Source organism: Apaloderma vittatum, unplaced genomic scaffold, assembly GCF_000703405.1.
Source record: "Apaloderma vittatum isolate BGI_N311 unplaced genomic scaffold, ASM70340v1 scaffold27450, whole genome shotgun sequence".
NCBI lineage: Eukaryota > Metazoa > Chordata > Aves > Trogoniformes > Trogonidae > Apaloderma > Apaloderma vittatum.
This window is the reverse complement of record NW_009696685.1, coordinates 9,008-32,023: the sequence shown is the minus strand read 5'-3', so window position 1 is coordinate 32,023 and position 23,016 is coordinate 9,008. Positions and strand designations below refer to the sequence as shown.

Sequence of the window (23,016 nt, the reverse complement as noted above, 5' to 3'; positions counted from 1 at the left end):
AGGAGACCTTGTTGTGGCTTCCAGTATCTCAAGGGGGCTACAGGAAAGCTGCTGAGGGGCTTTTTAGGATGTTGGGCAGTGGTAGGACTAGAGGGAATGGATTGAAGCCAGAGATGGGTCGGTTCAGATGGGACGTGAGGAAGAAGTTCTTCCCCATGAGGGTGGGGAGACCCTGGCCCAGGTTGCCCAGAGAGGGGGTGGCAGCCCCATCCCTGGGAGTTTTTCAGGCCAGGCTGGACGGGCTGATCTCGTGGGGGATGTCCCTGCCCATGGCAGGGGGTTGGAACTGGATGATCTTTAAGGTCCCTTCCAACCCTGACAGTTCTGTGATTCTATGACTTCCCTTGGGCTGCTTCTTCACCAGAGGACTGCAGGACTGTCACAGCACCCAGAGGTGACCAGGAGGGAGTCCAGAGGACACGAGCATCACGCTTGCAGCACAACAGCCGCTTGAATTGACTCGGCTGGATCAAACAACATTGCTCAAACCTGTGGCAACAGGGAAAGAAACCCTGCAGGAGACTCGCTAGGGAAAAAGGTACTAACAGGGGTTTCAGTCCTCGTTAACCTGCCTCATCCCCCACTTAACCACACATCCACGCACACTGGGAGGTAGGTGGGATCTTCATTCTTTCCTTTTTACCTGTCTGCGACTTTGTGGTGGCCACATAGCTCTGGTTCTGAGGTAGTGACTGGTGAAGGCCCGGGAGAGAGGGCAACGGCAACGGCTTCCCAAACTCCAGGATGTTTTTGTTGCCTTCCTCCTTGGATTCTTTTTGATCTCTGCTGTCTCTCCCATCTTTGGGGTCTTTACTTGCATGCTGCAAAACAAAAATGCAGTTCAGTTGAGCCTCTTCATTTAAAAAAAAATAAAAAATCAGAACATAAATTTAACTCCTTTCTCTCAAGCATAATCACTTCCATTAGACCACAGGATGACACATTCAAAGGGAAAGCACACAGCCCCTCCTCCAGCACATGAAGTGACTTTGTCTACTCCTTCACTCCTCAAAGGCTGCGAAAGGCTGCCTTGCACATCCAGAGCAACTGTGGATACTGAAAAGGACCAGACACTAGTTACGCGGGCGTTTGGTTTGGAGAAGACAAACAAATGCACCAAATGCACCTATTCCCTGAAATTTCCTGGAGACATTCCAGGTCAGGCTGGATGGGGCTCTGAGCAACCTGATCGAGTTAAAGCTGTCCCTGCTCCCTGCAGGGGGGATCGGACTAGATCACCTTTAAAGGTCCCTTCCAGCCCAACACATTCTATGATTCTACAAAACATGCTCCGAGCATGTGGGAGAACAGGATCTCATGGAGATGTCTCAGAAGAGCAGGCAGCCCTGGGAAGGGACCCTTCCTTGCAGACAGCATTCAGCACCATCAAAAGTCTCAGCGAAGGCTCCCACTTCTAGCCTAGCACACAACAAACCACGGGTGGAGAAGGTATCAGCCTGGCATCACAGGTTCCTCTGCCACGGCAAAGACCTGTCCGAGCTTGTTTTGAACCAGGTACTCCCGACCTGGCTGTCGCAAGAGCACACCCAGAGCAGGCTACGAGCTCCTCCTGAAAACCAAGAGCATTTTGTAGTTGCTGCTGCGCTCCCAGGTCCCAAGGCAGTTCGCAACCGCTGCGCTTCGAGTTTGTACTCAACGCAAAGTCTCCCCCAGCAGCGTTGGTCACGAAAGCAGGGTTCCTACGGCTCCACGTCCCACAGCGCTGCGCTTCTGGCAGCAACCGCTGTATCAACAGAGAGCGGGGTAAATACCACCACTCAGATTTGATATTTTAAATGGGATTTTCCCTCTCATGTATTTAAGAGATGACCTAGCTGTATCCATGCCTCTCCCTACATCTGTCCACTCAGCTGTCAAGCTGGAGGCAGGTTTGGCAGAGATGCTCCAAGAGCACAGCGAGCAGATTACGAGCTCTGCGGCGGCAACGTTTTAGTGCTGCTCCACTTGCCGGAAAACGCTTCTTACGGGTTCCTGATGCAACAGCTGAAATGCCAAAACAGAAAGAGGAATCCAGGCAAAAGAGAGGAAGGAATAAAAAGCAGCAAGCAATAAAGCCACTTTTTAAATTCCAGGTTCAGACAGGCACTCTTAGACATCGCCTGCAAGTAATGCGACCTTGCGAACAAACGGGGAAGCGACTGATTCTCCTCATTATTGCTCTGCCACGTGCACACTGCTGGCAGAGGGTGAGGACTCGCTCACAGAGAGAAAAGCTGTAAAGATAATCAGAAACAACTTGCATAAAAAGGCCATCAAATTGCCAATGATTTCTGCATCAAGCCCATGACTTATGGCTGGAAATGCCACGTCTTTTCTTAAAAGGCATCTAGTCTTGGATTAACGATTTCAAAGGCGACAAATCTACCGCATCCTTTGAGATGTTGTTCCAATGCTTAATTGCTCTCACTGTCAAATAATTAAATGCATTATGCTTTTTCAACTAAATTAAAAAGCCCTGTATCACCAGGAACTCTCACTCCAACATACTTATGGACTATGACCAACTTTGAAACAAACAAAAGAAAAACAAACAAAAAACCTTCACAACTTTATCTTCAATAAGTTTAATAGGATGAGCAAATTAAGTGCCCATGGGATCATTTTTTGGACATTGGATCACTCCTGAGACTGCTCCCAGTTGTTCTACCCCTTAAACAATGCACGTCAGGAGTGCTGGGCATACTATGCCAATAATAGTCTCAACAATACTATTTATACCTCTCAAAAGTCCCCAGTTTATAGATCTGAAGGTTAACAGTAACTCTTGGCTACAGGGTTAGTTTGAGAAGTCCCAAGTCCCCGGGAACATCCACTGCTCTCCACTCTTAACTTAAAATTAGAAAAATCTGCTTGGGAGAGGAGGATCTGACACAGAGCTGCCTGCAAGTGGACGTAAGGGTTGCATTTTTCGTCCTTTAAGTGCAGGCTCTGGTAAATGGTCTCTGATACAACGTGCTGTTACTCCCAAACAGCAAGAATTCACATTCAAACCATGCCAGAACGTTCTTCCACGTTTGGAAGAATATAATCAAATTTTAAATGAAAAAGTAGTATGTTATTAGCTTGGGGTTTTTCTCTTCCCCTGTAATTACAATATGGAAATAAATTAAAAATCTTCAGTGGGGCTGCATAACAATTGTTAAATGTGACTTTTTCATGGCAATTCCAGAACATCAGTTTTTTAAATGAAAGTAAGCTTTGTGAGATCTGGATTATATTACTCGGAGGCATATGAAGCAATGTTAAAGAACAAGAATTCCCACCGAGAGGTGACCAGATCTCTCAGGAAGCCCGATGGCACGGGAGGCTGAGCAGGCCAGCAGGAAAACATATATATCCCCCATACACGTGTGTGTGTGTATATATATAGGTAAGAAATACTAAATCTAAGCATTGGAATGAAAAGCATCAGCAAGAGCTGAAAGCACTTATACTCAAGTTTTCTCACCATCTCTCTTCATTCTTAGCTAGATAAAAGCTACATCTTTGCTGTTCTTACTAGATTTTACTCTTGCAGCAAGTAGAGCATTTAGCGGATGAAATCTTACTCTCCTTTCACTTCTAATGTCCCCAGATTCTGCAAATCCCTTAACCCGAGCCAGCAGGTACAGCCCACCTTGGTTTCCTACACTGAGCTTCTGTGTTCTGCTCTATCTCCTCCAAATTTAAATTATCCCAGAGAAGAGGCTTTGCTAATCTAAAACGTCACTCCACCGGGAAGCTCTGTTCAAGCACAAAGCTCATGGATCCACCTGCAAGCCCCCAGCACCATCAGGGACTTCTCAAGCCATACGGTGCCTGGCACAGCCAACGGCAGCTCACATGCCACCCTTCCCCAGTTTGATGATGGATGGGTTCCTCCTGCCCTCCTTGTCCCTAGCACAAGGCACAGCATCAAGCAGACAGTACTAAAACTGCTTGTGGCTCAGTCCTCATCCAAGCAAAACTCAGCTTACGGCCTCTCGTACCTTTTCCCAGTAGAGGACACTTGGGCTGGCAAAGCACAAAAGGGCCCGCAACCAGCAGGGGCTTCAACATCTGCTCACCCAATTCTCGGTGACAAATCCTCATATGTTCCTGCTCTGTCTCCTGAAGATCCAGAATCCTCTGCTAAAGGTGGAAAATGCCAGACTGGCAATGCTGGAGCCTGCACCAGAAGCGACGCCGCCGGGAAAGCGATGCACGAAGGCTTTCAGCGAGCTCTTGGGCATGGATGACCCGCCAAGGACGCTAACGAGGGCACGCACGCTCGGGAGTCGCCCGTGTTTTTAGATAAGCAGACTCCTACGCTCAGAAATTGGATGAAGATCATCATAGAATGAATCATAGAATCACAGAATGGCCTAGGCTGGAAGGGACCTTAGAAATCATTTTAATCCAGCCTCCCTGCCGCCAGGGACGCCACCTCTCAACTCGATCAGGCAACACATGGAGATTGAACAGGAATTGAACCCGCGACCTTGGTGTTGTTAGCACCACGCTCAACTGACTGAGCTAACGGGCCCATCGTCCTTCACTTAAACCAAGAGACATCCAAGAGAGCAGAGGTGCTCTCATCTAACACCTACAAGAGCTCCACTGCAAACAGCAAAATCAGAGGCGAGAAGAGCTATTCCTGACCCTAGATAAACTCCATGGCTGTACGCTACCCTTGTCCAAAACAGTCTCTCCTTTTTTTCTCCAATTATATTCCATCTCTAAGCATGGTTTTCATCTACAGTTTTAGAGAAGTACAGTGAAGAGAACCCCATGCAAAGGCAACTCCAGGATGCAGTCCAAGCTCCCTGTGTTCACGTGCCCTAACCACCACACACACGGGCCACTGGAGGCCCAGAAAGGACCAAAAATTAATGAGAGAGAAACTGAATGGCTGATGTCTTCATTTCCGGCAGCTTCTCATGTGGTATCAGCTCATCCTACACCTAAGGCTGCAAAGACACTCTTCCATGTTGGGCATGGCAAGCAAGAGTCATCCAGAGGCTGAAGACAGCTATTCCACCGCCCAAGCCAACATTTACAGAGATTTTTGTGTTTGGAAACAGCAAAAAAGGGACCACAACTGTGTTTGACAGCACTGTAAGAAAAAAATTGCTTAGACAAGCAAGAACACAGTATTTTATGTGTTCACAAAAATTACACTCAAGTGCCTTCTACATTTTAATGGAATCGATCATTTTTCTATTATTGGTACAGATGTCCCCCACTCTAGCAGAGAGAAGCTACTAAAATGGCAAATGATGGAATATCCTCCTTTTTTTTTTAATCTGAAAGTAAAAACACAGAACAAATTGACCTTATTAATTAAACAGACCGCGCACGGCCTTCCTCCCACAGCCCAGCAATGAAGAGGTCTTTCCATTAACAAAGCAAGCAAGGCAGCAACGACCAAAGAGAAATCAGACCAGAACTCCATCCCTGCAAGGACACCGGGAAAGGTCCTGCAGGTGCTGCTTTGGAGCAGGGCAGCTTAAGGAGCACCGCAGGAAGACTTGTGTTTGCTCTCCACACCTGGAACCACCTCCAACTTAGATACACGAGCTGTCTGATCTCTCTTAAGGACTTTCATCTCTGGCACAGAACGAGCTTGAAACCAAAGCCAACCAGCCAGTACCCACCACTGCCACCAGGCAACGCAGCGGCTGTCATGGAGAAACCCTCTTCTCTCCATCCATTGCGCAGAGGGGGAACGAGATTTGTACCCGAGGCGCTGCCTTTGAACGACACAAAGCAGCAGCTCCCAAGGGTATCTGCTTCGAACAACTGGTGAGCGACGTTTAAGCAAGAAGTATCAGTCTGAGATAAAAAATTTATCACAAGCAGATGACAGCGCCTGTAGGAGCTGCAGTGGTGCTACTCTCCCTTTCCTCCAACTGCTACGAATGAAGATTTTTCACTACCAAATCTCAGCACAGCTGCCAAGGGATCCTGACCACTACACCTAAGCCTTCCCTTGGAGCAACAAGAAGAAACCTCCATGGCTTTGGTCTTAAGCTAGATCAGCCAAGCTGCAAGGCTGGTCCATCTATTAACACCCTTTATCTACAGATTTATGTGGGCCCATTGGAAAAGGGGTTCCAGGGTGACTTGATTACAACTGCACTGATTTGTGTGCGGTCACCTACCTGCATAAAACCTGGTTTAGGCTGCCAGGCAGACTGGGCTGAATTGTAGATATTCCTAAACCAAGCTACAAAACCTGCATTTAATGGGTTTCAGAACAAGCATCGTCCAGAAGTGTGGGCTCGGCTGGATCAGAGGGAGAGACCTCACTCCTCGTCGCTGTCCCTTCCCAGACCGAGCAGCTCCAAGGCAAGTGTCACACACAAGTCACGACAAAGCAGGGTAGCTCCAACCACTTTCGACAGCAATGGGTCCTGCTGGGGACCTGAGACTGGGACCGTTATTTCTACGGGCCGTGGTTGGCAGAGCGAGCACAGCCAGTTAAATACGAAATTCAACGTACTGCCCAAGGTACGATCACTTTCTACCTCCCTCTGCTGTAACTCCTCTATACAAGAAGTCCAAAGGCAGTCTATGGCCTTGTCACTCCTCTAGATTGCCCAGAGGGGATATCTAACTGTGACCAAGCTCGCACGCGTGGGCTTCACACTTTCCATCTGCCCTTGCACAGCTGGGTACCCTCTGGAGAGGGTCCTCGATGGGAGCACCCCTAGGTTCAGACAAGCTGCGAGTAGCACTTGGTGAGCTCTACCTCACTGTGCCCTGTCTTCTTTTTATCCCCCCCAAACCCCAGGAGACAATATCCCCATCACCATCCCCGTTAAGACCTGTGCTTTGTTTTTGAGTTTTCTGCACGTTAGAGGGTCTGAGCCTGCTGAGCAACCCCAGCTGCTTTCAAACCACCAACCTGCCCGGCCCCGAGAGACAAACACGAGCTATTCTCAGGCCAGGAGCTCCTGCAGAGCAGCCTGCAGCCCACATCAGCACACCGTGCTGGGCACTGACACGGAAAATAACACTTTACAGCAACAGCAACACCTGCAAGCGCACAAAAAGCAAGCAGCTTATCCGTCCTGGGGTTCAGTTATTTAATGGCAATGCCACTTAAAAGTATAGTTTGTTGAATATTGGTAGAAATGCCAACACAAGCAAAGTGTCTCCTGCTCCAAGCTCCTCCTTCCTGCCCAGGCTTTGCCTTCCCCAGTTAAACTGGTAGCCTACGTTTTGGGCTCACACTGTGAGATATTAATTTCACAGATTTTTGCGCTATTTCCTCTGACAGTTCTGTCCCCTAGACCTAGTCCTCCGTGCAGCATAAAAAAATACCACCAGAAAAAACAAGTCCTCAAACTACAGCCTCACAGTCGCCGAGAACAGAAACATAACTTGGGGTTCTCAATGGAGCCGTCTGCTCCTCCTGTCTCAAGAGACAGCTCTGGGATGCTTTCACTACCTCTATCATCTCTTATCCCTTCCAGACACATCTTAGTCATGTCAAGCTCAGAAACTGGAGTTTTCTGACAGGAACAGCCTTCTCCAAGCTCAGGACACACACACAGACACACACTTGCCTTTCAATCTGTTACCTGACCCTGGAAATATTTGGGTTCTTAATAGTGATGGAAATGGATTAGGAAGGAAAGATTCTTCCAAAAGATGCAACGCTTGTGTTACTGCACTACCCAGAAGGGGAGAAGAAATGATGCTGTCAACAACTCTTCCAAGATCTTCGTTCAAAAAGACCTTAACATGCACCTTAACACGCGACAACATCAATTAAAATTGTCACCTGTTTCAGATTCAGCTTCGATCCCAATTCAGGAAGCAACTCCTAAACAGAGAAACAGCTGGTTAAATCTGTGGAAAAAAACTGTTTTCTTCCTTTCAAAGACCAATCCACGTGCACAGGAAAAGGCTACCAAAGTCCCCTGGCAGCTATTGGATTACAGAAAAATGTTTTTGGCCCCAGTGGGTTTCTGCAGGAGCCAGGGGGAACAAATGTTTGCACTTTCAAGGCAACAAAATACCTTCGTCCCCTCCTCCAAGGCAGCCTACCTAGAAAACAACAATGGTCTAAAAAATATTAGCAAAGAAAACTGCTGTGTCCTGTTAACACCAACTTCTGGGTGACTTCCACAATTTATTTCCAGGAATACAGCACCTGCTATCACAGTGTTTCTGAAGGGGAAAAGGTGTGAACGTGGACACTGGTGCACGAAAAGTTACTGCAAAGCTGTCCTGATGAGCCTCTTATAAGCAGCTCAACAAAGAAATAATTGGGACAGAAAAATGACAATGAGCAAGGAGTCTGCTACTCAAAAGAGAAGAGCATGTACATTCAGCAGACAATGGGGAAAAATGAGGTAGTAATTATCAGGGAGGCTGAACTAAACAGATGTTTTATTGTCTTGCAGAAATGAGATCAAATCTTGGGTTCACACTCAGATGCAGAGGCTTGAGCAGAGAACGTGAGGCCAGCCTCTTCTTACCACCCTCCCTGCAAATTTTGTTTCTCTCCCTATTTTAAACCCAAGGGAAAGGGCCAGGGGTGCCGAGGACAGGCTCTGCGCTTTTTAGAGGGGCCCAACAACCGCAGGCTTTGGTTTTCTGAAGCTGTTGCTGTGTGAACAAATAACGATCAACAGCACCATCACAGCAACTCGTGTAGCGGAGCGCTGCGAGCATCCGCAAACGCCGCACGCAGCTTTCTAGAGACAAACCTTGAAGCCCAAGGGGTTGCGTAAAAATATTCTTTTGATGTATCATAAAATATGAATGAGGAAAATACTCCCTCCTAACCTAGCAGCCGTCTTGTAGAAGGGAATCGCCTCTTTCAATTGCTCAGCCCCGAGGGATCTCTCCCTGTCAAACTCCACACAGGTCTGGGGGTTTGCCCGGCCTCATTTAAGTGCACAACAGGCTGCTGGAGGAAACTGCGAGGAAGTTTCGGCTGCAAAGGCTTGTCTGGGTAAGAGACAGCCTTACTGGAGGCTTTCATCTGGCTGCACGTATCGCATCTGGGCTGCCCCCAGTCAGAGAACACAGCAGGGGTGCGAGAGTGAGAGAATTTAAATACAATCAGAGGAAGATAGAGGGGAAATTAGTGGGTTTTTGGGAGAATGGCTGGGAAATCATGGCAGGCGTGGTTTCTGCCCTACTGTTGAGGCCGGGCGCCCACGAGGTTTGTAATCCTGATGTGCTCTTTGGACTCCCACCTGCATCCGGAGGCACAGGTGGTGCCGCAGCCAAGGGCACCTTTCCCCATCTGTGGCTGGCTAGGCGCCACCCGTCTTTCTTTTTGGTTTGGGTTTTGGGTTTTTTTTTCCTCTCTTCCTCTGCTCTAGACCGCAGCGATTCACAGCTTTGAGACCTTCACATCATACTACTGCTGGGCTGCAACTCGCAGGTGACATCGGAGGATGCGTTTGCATTTGCTGCTCCGTAACACGCCGGCAGCACCAACCTTTAGGAAGCTGCTTCCCATTTCTTTTGGGCGTGACTCGCATCGCCACGCAGCACTCACGATCCTTTCCTGTACCTCGGTGCAGCGTACCTAAAGGCCTGTCTCTCTCCACCATCAGACACACAGCAAAACGAGAGGATCTAGCTCCCCGCAGTTAAATATAAAGCACCACAAGGCTGGAGAGCAAGTGCTCGTGGTGGAGATCTGCCTGTTTTGGTATCTACTCCCTACCTTTGGCAAAATAACCAAAAAGAGAACCAAATGTAGCCAATGACAAAGAAAGACCCATTTCTGTTCACCCCGCCTTAACACGAATGCATCAGATGACTTCACATTTCCTTTTGCCCCCTGAAAAAATAGGCAGAGCTCTGTTAACTGATGGCAAGTCCACCCCTGAGGATTCTGGAGTGAAGCTGTCTGAACAAGTTGCATTATTGCAGGCAACACAGAGAAAGAGAGAGTAAACATCAGCTGGTTTACTACTATAATGACACAGCATTAACATACCAGCTTCTTGACAGCTTCGAAGCTTAGGAGAAGCCTCAAGTTAACACGCCATGCTTAATTTCCTTTGGGTCGAACTTAGAAGAAATCTAATTTGTTTCACAAGCAGCTCTGGATTTCAGCAGATGGCTGATGAGCTACACAGCCAAGCCAGAAAGGCCATTTAGTGTCTCGCACAGATCAGCTGGAGAAGGTAAGCGATCAATTATGTATTTCGAAACGCATTGGGGAAGAGAGCTGACGGTGGCCACGTGACTATTTTACCACCTCCGTCTCTCTGTAGGAAGAGGTCCCAAAAAATAATTTCAAAAAATATATGTATTTATAAAAAAATTAATCCACTCAGTGGGACACCCCTGAATCACACGTGTTCCTGTGCAGCGAGGGATCCCTCTCATGCACTCAAAGAAAGCCGAGAGCAATCGCAGCAGCACTGACTGCTGGGCATATACGTTACCAGGCTGGGGGTGGGTTTAGGCATTGTCTTCCGTGCTCTGTGGACCTTGACTTCGGTGTTAGCAGCGGCGGCTTTTTTAGCATCCATGTCCTTACTGCCCTCCCCGAGCTTGCTTGGCATCGTGGCTTGCATCTGAGAAAAGGAGCCCACAGTTCTCCCTTTGCTTGCTCCTCCTGGAAGGGTTTTTGCAGCATGGCCGGTGAGAGAAGCAAAGGTGCTGGTAGTCCTTAGAGGTTGCTCCTGTGCCATCTGCTTGGTAAGAATATATCCATTGCTCCCCGTTACCGAAGTCTGTGTGAAGTCATTAGCTTTCATATGGTTTTGCTTCCCAGTCTCACCGTCTCGTTCAGAAATGCCATTTTCTGCTATCCTATTTAATTTAGTACTAGAGTCCTGCTGGCTCGCTTTCGTATTGTCCTGAGTGTTTTTAGCTGGGGTTGGGTGGCTACCAGCTTCGCTGTGCTCACAGGAACCATTGGTTTCACCGTCTACTGCCATTTTTGGTTCCCCCGCTTGCTTTTCTGTAGCACTTTCATCTGCAGCCATGGCATTAAACCCTGGAGAAAGAGGGAGGGTAAGGAGGAAGAGAGGAGAAAGAAAAGGGTCACAAGTGGCATCAAAACCCCAAAGACCAGGTACAGCTACTTACAGTGACTAACGAAGAGCAAGCCTCTCCTCCAGAAAACTGCCGGCTCTCTCTCTCTAAATCTAAATCTCTAAATCCACCTGCAGTTAGGCTGCCCACTCACCCACCTGACCGACTGGCCTGGATCCTCAGATGGTGACAACTTGGGGGTTGGTGGCTCAGGTGAAAGCAGTGCACTCCTCCTCACTTGCCTCACCTGCAGATGTGGCCATTTACTCCCAACTATGGATTTTTCAAAGTAAATATTATCTTTAGCTCTTCCAATAACTGCATTTACTGGACCATATGTCAACACCTCCCATATCAAACAAAACGCTGCCCAATCCCGCACTCAGATCTCGTGTCAATCCAAAGTCGTGAAGGGCTCTGCCTAAGAGAAGCTTGCTGGTAGGGCTGTACAGGTGAGCTTTTGTGGCACAGACACGGCTCAGAGGGCAAACGTCTACATCAGGGCTCTGCTGCTACCTGAAACATCGCAAGGAGTAAGTCCCTGGCAATCACAGCTCTCCTGGCAATGCTGCCCAGTGAAGAGCAGCTCTTGCACTGGGACAAAGCAGCACAGGAGCAGGATTCGCAGCGTCATTTCAGAGGCAACAGCCAGAGTAAACGCAAGGGTGAAGCAGGCAAAATAAGATTCTAGACTAAAATAATTACATGGAGCAAGATTTCTTGGCTGACTAAAAGCTCGCATGCAGATAAAACAGGAGTGCCCATGTAAAAAGTCTTTTTTCCTCCCTCTCAAATATTTCCATGCTCCCCCCATCAATGAATTCATCCCATTAGATATTTCAGACCTGAGCTGAAAAAAATCCCGGGTATGAACACCATGTACTTGCAGAAAGGCTTTGGACGTGACAACCTAACAGCTCTCCAGGCAACCAGGAGTGCAACAATCCACTGGCATGATCGGTGAAAGGATTAAATCAACCTGCTGTCAGGGATTCCTTGTATTGTTTTCCTTCCAGAGGCCAGACAGTTATGAAAAGGATCATAAAAAGCACCAGTGAAAGCTTTGTCCGAGTGTGCTGTTAAAGCAGGTAAAACCGATTTACAACCAGCTTGAAGCAATGCAGTTTTCACCTACACTACTCAGCAGGGCCTCGAGTAAAACCTGAAGGACAACTCTGCAACCCAGACCAGCATCCTCAGCATCAGCATCTCACACTGCTTTCAAATCCCAAAACTCAAGGAAAACAATATTCTCAATGTCTCTGCTGACCTGGCAAAAACCTGATGTGAGGCTAAAGCACGAAGAACCACCAAGATTCTGGATCCCAGGATGTTAAATCCGATATAGCGGGGCTGACGGTTCAAAGCCAAGCTCTGCAGGGCTTTGCTGCGCGCCCCCGAGCACGGGCAGCTCAGGGCAAACATCTGTGGCGAGGAGAAGCAGCGGGACACAGCTCACCGGAACAGGCCTTCCCCAAAAGCACCAAATTGCACCTGGGAAAAAAATCTCTCTCCCCTGCTCTTGGATACATTCATTCAGGTCAGCTCCCTACCACTGCGTGGACCTGAAAGATTTTGATACAGATTTCTGCACAAACAGCACTTGCAGATCTGAACTCTAAAAGCAATGAATTCTAGTACGTGAAACAACCCTATCATCCCCCAAACCTCCTGATTTTTGGTGCTGATCTGAGATTTAAGGACAAATATCACCAGCACCGAACTGAAAGCTCTCTTAGAACTGGTCCATACCCTTACACCCCTCAATCCAACCTCTGGCTCGAAGCTCAGTTAACGACGAATTCACACCAGGTACGTCGGAGTTCTGTCCAGGTGGGTCTCGAAGACTTGCTCCAGCCTAGTCCTACCTAAGTGACAAGGGGGACAGTTCTAGTCCCGCTCCTTATTTGCAACTGAAAGTCACAGATGTTGGAAATGAAGCATCTTACTAGAAAATGTCTTCAAGTCTTGATGACAAGTGGTAACTCTTCCCTGGGGTTGAACTCTGGCCATTTTTCCAGCACTAACCACTCCACTGCCCCTAAACCCAGGCAACCCAGCCTGTGATCGTCTCCTACGTGGACTTTGCTGGCTCAGAGCCTCCAAAAAGAGCTCCAGGGGAGAACAGGGAGGGGGGCAGGGGCTGAACCCCCCCCTCCAGCAGGCAGTAACCGGGCAGCTCTCCGACCACGATCCAGTTATCACCTCCATCTGCTGCCCTCTCACACCACCCAGACCACCTTCTGTGTACTGAGAGCTCCGATAAGGCGCACAAGAGTTGGTTTTCGATAGCAACGACTCTGGGAGAAGATAAAGTGCTGGTTTTTTCACTGTTACTTAACTATGTGAAAAGTCTTAGCCAGAGGGAGCCAAGAGCTATGCCCTTATTCTTTCGATCCCTGTTTCTCTTTCTGCATTTGGTATCTTTAGAAGATCATGCTGTGGCCATTTAAACAATTATTTCAGCAAAGTCAGTGCCAGAAGAAAACAAAAGACAAGCTCCCTAACCACAGATGGAGGTTTCTAGTGCTCAGCATTAGGCATCCAGCTGAATGAAGCCTTCAATATTTGTTGATTTAAATACTGTGCACTCCCACCAGAGCAGTTACATAACTTCAGTGGCTGACTATTAGATAAACCAAGTAAGCAGAGGGCAAGAATTGCTCTACCTGCCATGAAGGCAACCAAAACAAGGTAAATTAGAGCACTGTCCTAGGGGAAAGAATAACTGCATTACTGCACAAAGTGTCACAGACTTCATGAAAAATCCATAAGGCTAAAATTAAAATCCCACATACTGTTTCCCACACACACACTCTTATTAAGTGTAGAAAATGAAATCTGATGACTGTGGAAGTGCCATCAAATCCCTATAAAGAGGCACCAGCCTTCCGAATTCGTAGGACTACAGACTTGACAAAACAAAGAGAGGAAATTTTGTTATCCCTGAAGTTGCACAGAACCATAGAACCTGACAGCAGTCGTCAAGGATTGTGGTTTTAACAGGCTCACGTAACCACTCAGTCCCGCCATAAATGACCGCAGACCTTGCAGGGCAAAGCCAGGTCACACAGAATCACAGAATCATTATGGTTGGAAAGGACCTTCAGGGTCATCAAGTCCAATCTTTTTCCCAATATTTCTCTAACCACTACGCCATATCCTCAAGCGCCACATCTATTCGTTCTTTAAACACCTCCAGGAATGGCGACTCCACCACCTCCCTGGGCAGCCTGTGCCAGTGCCTAACTACCCTCTCAGCGAAGAATTTCTTCCTGATATCTAATCTAAACCTCCCCTGGCGCAACTTGAGGCCATTTCCCCTTGTCCTGTCATTACTAATCTGAGAGAAGAGACCAGCACCAGCCTCGCTACAGCCTCCTTTTAGGTAGTTGTAGAGGGCAATAAGGTCTCCTCTCAGTCTCCTCTTCTCTAGACTAAACAAACCCAGTTCCCTCAGCCAGGTTCCCTCCTGCAGGTTCCAGCTCCAGCCCCGACCATCGGTGCTGCCACCGCTCAGTGGACAGAGCGAAACACATTGTGGAGTGTCACAATTCGGTGCCTAAAGGACACGTATCCACACCACAAAAGCTGTTCTGGCAACCAGCATCCCACAGCTCGTGGGCTGGCAAGAGGCAGCAGAGACCAAGGACTGAATGAGAAGAGAAACTCTGTCGCTCTCCGGTCTGAGACGCCGCAGGCAAGACTGTCCTGAGCGGCTGGGCTGGGCTTCTTTGGGGAAGTCAGCTCCATCCTCCTGCTCCCTTTTCTGACAGCACTACAATGAATTCAGAAATCCTTCGGAATAGCATCGTCTTCTACAAAGTGAGCTCCTGTACAAAGCATCACAGCCAACCCACCGACTGCAGGAGCTCGTCATACCCGGATCCTACCTGAACATCTAATTAAAGAGACCCTCACGAAGGACTACTTCACGTTGTTCAGTAAGGTGATGTAACCTGAGTGAGCTGGTCTGGTTTTCACAACCCAAACACCTGCTCTGGCGATAGGAAAACAGGAGTTGCTTTCCCAGGCTGGGCTCCCACTCTGCTTGCTGCGACGCTCTGCCTCTCGCTCGGTGCTCCATCCTCGCACAACAGGACACGCCTGCAAGTCGGACCACGCTCACGGATTCTTGGGTACACACTTAAGAGCACTGCACATTTACAGGCACTGCTGAACAGACACATTTCTGAAATGCAGTCTACAGATGGGGATAAGAACACCAACAGCAGGAACCTCGCCACGGAGAAATGCTGAATGAGACAGCCTGCAGAAGCTCTTCAGCAGCACCAGACAGCTAAAGAAACACTCGTTCCTGACATGACCTTTTCATCTCACCTTTTTCATTATCAAGAGGGAAAAAAGTTTCACTGCAAACCCGCTGCAATCTTGATTTCAAATACACCTCGCTGCAATGAGTTCTCTTCTTGAAAATGTGGTTCAACAGCTTTTCTGCTCGTGTGGCAAGTGCAAGCAAATAGAAACCTGAAATTGCTATGTCTCTGAATCTTTACAACTTGCCGGTACTTATTCGTTCTAAAGAGAGCAAAACTACGTTTTCCTCCGTATTTTCTCCCTAAGTCTCTCACTGTTCCTCAATCTACAACCACTCCTTCTTTAATTAATAAAAAAAAGGCAGAAAGACATAGCCTATGCCCACACAGAAGCATAACCTCATTTACTAGAAACATCCTAGTTTTTTCAGAGCTCCTGCATGCATTTCCAACGACATACACAGCAGGAAAAGCCTGTCCCATTGACCACAACGCTGTCTCCATCCCAAGCCAAATATTCAGTGTTAATTTAAAATTCCCCAACACGTAGGAGGGGTAACTTGCCCAAGAAATTTATTTTCTGTTATGGTGCCCTCTCTCCCAGGTACTTGAAGTTGAGACCAACGTGAAACAAACTTCAGTAAAGGCGTATCTTGTAGGAGGTGGCTACATTTTAGTAACGCAAGGCATTTAAGACACAGAAAATTATGCAGATGTATTATCCTCACGACTCCTCATGACAAAGGATAATCAATTCACTGAGAGTAATGCAGAGTTCCCACCCCTCCCACCTCTCCTCAGCATCAAGCAGACCCTCTCTGCAGCAGCTTCAGTCTTAAGCCTGCTTCTCAATACTAAATACAGTTATTCAAATTCCCATGAAGAGAACAGAATTCAAGAAGGTTGAGAGAAGCTAAGTCAGGCAGGATGAGGATATCTCATCTAATTTTAGGTGTCTGAAAGGTATCTCCAGCTCCGGGGTGCCCCTAAGCCACTGCTGCAACCAAGGAGAGAAGGTGACAGCTCAAAAAGCACTGACTTCAGACATCAAGCTTGGGATAAACTTAGCACTGCCTGGACATGCCTACCACGCGTAAGCAGAAATGAGCTGGCCTAGCTCAGAATTAGAATGCTAACTTCAAAAAAATCCCCCAAACCCACCCTAAACTAGGCAAAACGAAACCACCTCTGCTCTCCCGGCCCAGACTCCCGCAATGCCAGTTCCTCTGTTGTCCGTTGGGTTTCCAGCCCTTCCAGCAGGGCCAGCCCTGGCTCTGGTCCGGCCTCGGAGCTCGGTTCAGCCGGACAAACCCTCCCCACGGGCAGAGCCTGTCAAAGAGACGCGCTACGTGCCCACCAGCCCTCCCTGTCACAGCCCTAAGGAACCCCATCGCCTCTGCAGAGACCAAAGGGGATGAGGAGCTGGCGGCAGCCAGACGATCGGCTCAAAACTCTGTCCTACTGAACAAAAAATAAAGGCTTAAATATATATTTTTAAATTCAGATTTCAGGGTTCGGTGAAATAAAACAAGAAAAATGTGCAAGCGTGATGAGCCTTTATACTCCAGGCCACTATGTCTCAGGAAATAAAAAAATAAAAAAAATAACAAAAAATATCCTCCAGGCAAATACACTACTATTTGATTCTGAACTGTCACACATTTTTCTGAACACCTTGGCGAGACACCCAGCTGCCCATGTTTTGCACGCTACTTCCCACCCATCCCGTGTGCCGCCCGCGGCCGCAGCTGAGCCACGGGGAAAGGAGAAATCTCAAACCCTGAACTAAGCAAAGACAGTGCTAAAATGCAAAGCTCATGGTTTTGAATGGCAGTACAAATAAGCACTGCATATTTAAACTTATGTATACACACATTTCACAGGTTTTTTTCACCCTAAGCACTCTGCCGATCATCTTCAAAACATCACAGAGATCAGTCATTACCCAGTAGCCAACTAGCCTGCTGGATAAACTTTTAGGAGCAAGAAACGCACCTGCTTATAAAGCTTGTGTTACAACAGTTCCCTCCCTGCTTCCTCCTCCAAGTGAGAAAAAAAGAAAACTGTAAAGCAGAGAGGAGCCCAGCTGACATAAAAAGGATGACAAGGGGATGGGGCCTGAGAACGAACAGACCAGTGAGAGAACTGGCAGATGGAGATCCCGTACCCATTGGAAAAGAAAGCACCACCTCCACCACTGAAGACGGAAGGTGGAGCATTCTGAAGCCAAAAAATTAAGAGAATTGAGTGTTTCAGGCCAAATTTTCTCTCTGCAGTGAGTTATTGATGGTTTCTTCCCCCATCCCCTTTTAAATCATGCAGGTGGGTGATACCCACCCAAGAGCCCGGCCTCTATTTCCAAACTGCAAACGGCACTCCTCCCAGCGCCCTGGAGCACTGTCACCGCTTCCCATCTCCCATCAGACACGCCAAGAGTCAAAACAGGAAAAGAAAACTAAATGAAAAATAAAAAAAAAGAACAACAATGACTGCGAATGCGCAAACTGAGATTACCCAGGTCGGGCAAATGGGACCCAGCACCTCGCCGGGGACTGCCTGTGAGTGCCACTGGTGACTCGAAGCATTTGAACGCTCTGCATGAAATTAGTTCGTTCTTTTGCCATGGGATTGGGTCCACGGTGTCACAGCATTGCCCACGAGGCCCCAGACACACCCGTGACCAAGAGATGCTCCTGCTCTGGGGCTGCCAGGTTCACAAAACATTTCTTTAGCTGCCGCAGACTCCTCGGAGCAGGGCTCGGCACTTGGGTGAAACATCTAACACCTCAGCACTGTTTTGCTCTGTCTGCTCTCCTGGCTGTCAGGCTCAGGGGGGATTTCAGTGCCCCAGTACCTCAAGGCAAGGAGTTTTTTCTTTTTCTCTTTTTAAAGCAGCCAGCTCTGCACCTGGGGCCGCACCTGGGAGCAAAGCTGCGCCGTGCGAAGCAGCACTTCCCCACTCTTGGCAGCTTCCTATCTGCAATGAGAGGGAGAAAAAGAAACAAACCCAAAAAACTAGAGAATAAAAGGAAATCCCCCCAGAAATTTAAAACCCTCACACTCTTTAAAAGTGGTTTTAAGTTTATTCAAGAGCAAAGTGACCATGCACATCTCACGGCTCTTGCAGAGCAGCTGCCTTGGATGAAGTCTCAAAAACCATGAGGCTAACGGAGAACTTTGTTACCAACTCTCCCTCCTGCTGCTGCTTTAGTGGAACTTTCCATCTCTAGGGCTGAGGAATCAGAAAAGGAGCGCTGAAAGGTCAAGCGAGATGCAGCAGAGTTCAGAGCTACGTCCATTAGGAAGAGAACTGAAATCACTTGCGATTCTTGCAAAGAAACCACTTTTTTATTAGTTTCTCTCTGAGTCAGACTAAAGACAACGTGGCCTATTAAAACACAAGCGCAACTTCTTTCCGCTCATCTCTCCTCTCTCCCTGCCCCTTTCCCCTCCCTGTCAAAGGGAAAGATGGACCTACACACCCACATGTAACACCAAACTGGAGCATTTCCCCATGGACAACAAAACGGTCTCATCTACAGCTTTTTTTTTTCTTGTTTTTTTTTATTGCGCAATTTTACACGGAAGGGGACACTGAGTTTACTGAGAAACACACACGGAGCTTTACACAGGCTGGGACTCATTCCCAGGCTGGAAACGGAAGTGCTGGGAACATGCAAAGATCTTGCTCCTACAGACATATGTTACATTCATAGTTCAATTCTTTACCAGTGCTAGGATGAAGCCAGAAGAGCACAGCCCAGCTGGCAACAACAGCGCATTTCTGCAATACCTTCCGCTTGAGGAACAAAGACCAAACCACCACAACTGCCCAACCAAGGAGCCCTGACCTCCAGCCTGCTCCCCAGGAACACCCACCCAGCTCCCCAGCACCGACAACTCATCCCCTGGGGCAGCAGCTCTTGAGTTGTCACAAAGGCCAGGCCGGCACGCCGAGGACAACCAAGGAAAGGGATGCACTGCCTCAAAACAGCAGGTAACAAACCAGGGCAGCTCAGCTATTGTCTCACGAGAGCATGAACCCTCCCTGCAACAGGAGAGCTGCACGGAGATCTCCAACACCATCCTCTTCCTCGGTGGTGGAGCCGGCCAGCAGTCGCAGGCACTACTGCAGCGGTGTTCATGTGTCTTGCTTGGGGGGCAGACCCCTACATCTCAGTCAAGCTGCCTGAATTTCCTGGCTCCCCTTGGACACAGAAAGCTTAAGTTCACACTTTGAGGTGTTAACTCATAAAAGGCCACTCAGAGAGGCAGCAGTGGGCCTATGGTAAGTGCTAGCACAGGCCAGAAAGGGATCTGACACGGACCTTGGCATTGGTACCCTTCTGAGTCAAGGGGGAGTAAAAAGAGGGGAGAACACAGTAACTGACACTAAGTCTTTAGCCCAAAAAGCACCTTTAGACAGTCTCTGGATCTGCAAGTTCAAACTTCTGAAAGTTTTAGATCCCAGGTTCAATATTGACAGATGACCTGCCGAGGGGATTTTTCAAAAGGGAACAAAATCCAGAATGGATCTAGTCTTACGCTGCAGGCCATGGCGCCCAGCAAACACACAACCAGAGCGCTGCAGCAGCTCCACCTAAACTAGAACCCAGAAGCACCGGCAAGATCACGCGGAGTCCCAGTCCCCCACATCACAGAACCACAGAATGGTTTGGGTTGGAAGGGACCTTTAGAAGCCATCTAGTCCAATCCCCTGCAACAAACAGGGACGTCTTCAACTAGACCAGGCTGCTCAGAGCCCGAGACAACCTGGCCTTCAGTGTTTCCAGGAATGGGGCTTCTAGCACCTCTCCCAGCAACCTGTGACAGTGTTTCAGCACCCTCGTCGTAACAAATTTCTTCCTTATGTCTAATCTGAATCTGCCTTCTTCTAGCTTGTCCTGGGGGAACAGGCTCTGCTAAAAAATTAATCCCCATCTTTCCTGTAGCCCCCTTTAAGCTCTGTCAGGCTGCTGTAAGGTCTCCCCAGAGCCTCCTCCAGGCTGAACAACCCCAACTCTCCCAGCCTGCCTTCACAGGAGAGCTGCTCCAGCCCCTCAGCATTTCTTGGCCTCCTCTGCACCCGCTCCAGCAGATCCACTCGTTTCCTGGGCTGAGGACTCCAGAGCTGGACACGGTGCTCCAGGTGGGCTCTCACCAGAGAGGAGCCCAGGGGCATAATGTCCTCCCTCGCCCTGCTGGCCACGCTGCTCTGGATGCAGCCCAGGGTGCGACTGCCCTGCTGGCTCATGGCCAGCTTTTCATCCACCAACACCGCCAGTCCCTCTCCACGGGGAGACCGATACTGGGTCCCGGTCCCATCCTCCTCACGAAAAGAAAGTGTTCAAGCAAACGTAATGAGAGAAATGTCAGACTTCAGGGTGCTTTCCCAGTCCATGCATCCCAGCTCCATATGTTACCACCCATCCCTGGGTCAGGAAAAAAGGCCGAAACAAACTATTCCCCCCATCTCGCAAGTCTGCTGTAATGATTTCATGTTCACGCAACACTAAAAAATGTAAATTATCTGCCAACACTAAACACTGTTATTAACAGGCTTCAGACGCATTAACTAACTGAGCTCCTATGACGATCACAGCTGGGTAACGAAGGTCAGCGAAGAACAATAAGTATAACACACCCACCATGCAAAACCATTGTCTTTTACGCACACAGCACGCTCGGGAAGAGAAGGATTCAACCTGAACATTACCACAAGAATGCAGACTACCCAGTTCACATTTCAGGACCTTTCCTTCTCCAGTAACAGAACTGGACAATAAGCAGAAGTGGCTGGAATTCGAGCACCTCATGAAACCTCACGACTGTTCCTGCACAGGGAGGGTTCTCAGGTTCCTTTTGATACACGGAGTTTGCTTTATGTCAAAATCAGCTGAGGCATACAAGGCGCAGACATCTCTCTCTTCCCACCTTCCTTCTGAATTTTTACCTCCATACTCCTGACGCTTACCTAAGATCAACCAAGAGCTAGTTTTACAGTCCTGAGCCAAGTCAGGCAAGGGATCAAAGCGAGAGTCTCTGCCCAGAGCATCGTGACCTCCCCTGACACCTCAGACTTCGTCTCCGGTCTGCCCAGACCAGAGGTCCATCAGTAACCGGTATCAGCAGCAGCACTCACATGCTCCCAGTTAACACGCAAGCACCGTGGCCACATCTGACGCAGCATTCAATCTGCCCGGTCTGAGCGCTACTTTCTAACTAGAGCAGCTTGACAAAACACTACAGTGGACAGAAGAGAAAGAAAAAGCAAGGCTGTACTCACACACGTATCTGAACCGTGTCCAAAATTTTGTTTCTAACTAAGACTAGGTATTTTGATGGGGCCAGCTCAGTGCTTTTTCTAATGCTCTGTTATGGAAAGGAGAACAAAAATACACCAAATCCCCGCAGAGCTATGAGAAGTAACTAGTCAAGGAATAATAAAGCCATGGAAAGAAAGGAGAGTGGGAGATAAAGTGCGGGGGGCTTCTTTTTTCCTAATCCCACCGACACATTTACTAAGCCCTCAGATTTGGGCACATGCAACTCACAGGCAACCACATAGGAAAGATTTTGTCAAATTAACACGTGCGCTGCATCCTGCAAAATAAAAGCAAAGCAGAAACAATGCAGAAACCACAAAGCATCCCACAACAACATGAGGTGCGGAGTGTCTAACCCCACCGGCCGTCCCGCAGCGATCGATGCCTGCTCTGGAGCAACAGAGAAACTCGCAGGAAAACAGAAAGTTCACTTTACTAGAGGGAGGAAAAGGGCTCGCTCAGTGTGCGGCAGGGATCAGAGTTCAGTTAGAACCAGCTGCACAGAAGAGGTTCAAAGTAACACCTCTGCACTTCACAGTCACTCCAAAGCAGAAGTGAAAATTAGCCACCGCTCGTTAGGTGGGTGGCAACGGATGGACTGAAAAGCAAATCTGCATCTTCTGGGGAAGAGCCCTGCTCAGAAATAAACACAGGAGAACGGGCCCGCGCGGTTTCCGGGAGCACATCCAAGACCCTCACGGGACAGAACACATCTCCAAGCCCCAAGCTTTGTTCCCATCCCGCGGCAACCTCACAAGCAGGGTCTGGCCTTCAACCGAGGCAGGTGCTCACCTTCCTCTTTGTTGTTGGTGATATCTTTCAGCAGCTCAGTCTTCATGCAGGCGTCTTTCCTTGTCTCTCCCTTACTCAGCACTGTTCGCTAGGGATGGGGAAAGAAGGGACAGGGAGGGATGGGTGGAAAAAAGAAATATTGTTTAGCTCAATGTTCATACACACGTTGCATTTACAAGAGGAGACAATCGTGGACACCTCCTGTTTACATCCCGGGCAAACCTCATTCTGCAAAAGAAGGCTGCCAGGAAACTGCCAGCAAGGCACAGGTCAAAGATAAAAACCAGCAAGGCTCACCCCAGCCAACAGCCCGTCTCGCCCAGGAGCTGGAGGGGCTTCAAGCTGCGCCCACGGCTGAGGCCTCGCAGCTCCCGGGTTGAGCTGCAGCCAGTTTTTCTGAGTGTAACGTGTCTGGGAATCCAGCTGAGTGTGTCTGGGCAGGCATGGATTAACATGGTCACGAAAGGCATCTCAAGGAGGTGATTTTATTCCCCTAAACTTCTTAGGTTTTGCATGGGGGGATGCACATCTATCGAACTTCCCCTTACACATCATTTATTGACATTTAGAGCCCAAGTATGCTTTTGGTGGTGGTTTGGGGTTTTCTTTTGTAGTTCATT

The 23,016-nt window shown here is 48.5% G+C and overlaps 1 protein-coding gene across 1 annotated transcript; it reads right to left on the bottom strand.

Annotated features, from left to right (window-relative positions):
• Window positions 1-643: 643 nt before the first annotated feature.
• On the bottom strand, window positions 644-22,492 carry LOC104278884 (histone-lysine N-methyltransferase EHMT1-like; the record flags this gene model as incomplete). Its single annotated transcript, XM_009876001.1, has 4 exons — window positions 22,397-22,492; window positions 10,407-10,963; window positions 7,772-7,813; window positions 644-821 (listed from the first exon to the last, which is right to left on the bottom strand). Coding segments are annotated over exons 1-4 (823 nt in total), but the record flags the coding sequence as incomplete, so codon positions are not given.
• Window positions 22,493-23,016: the final 524 nt, after the last annotated feature.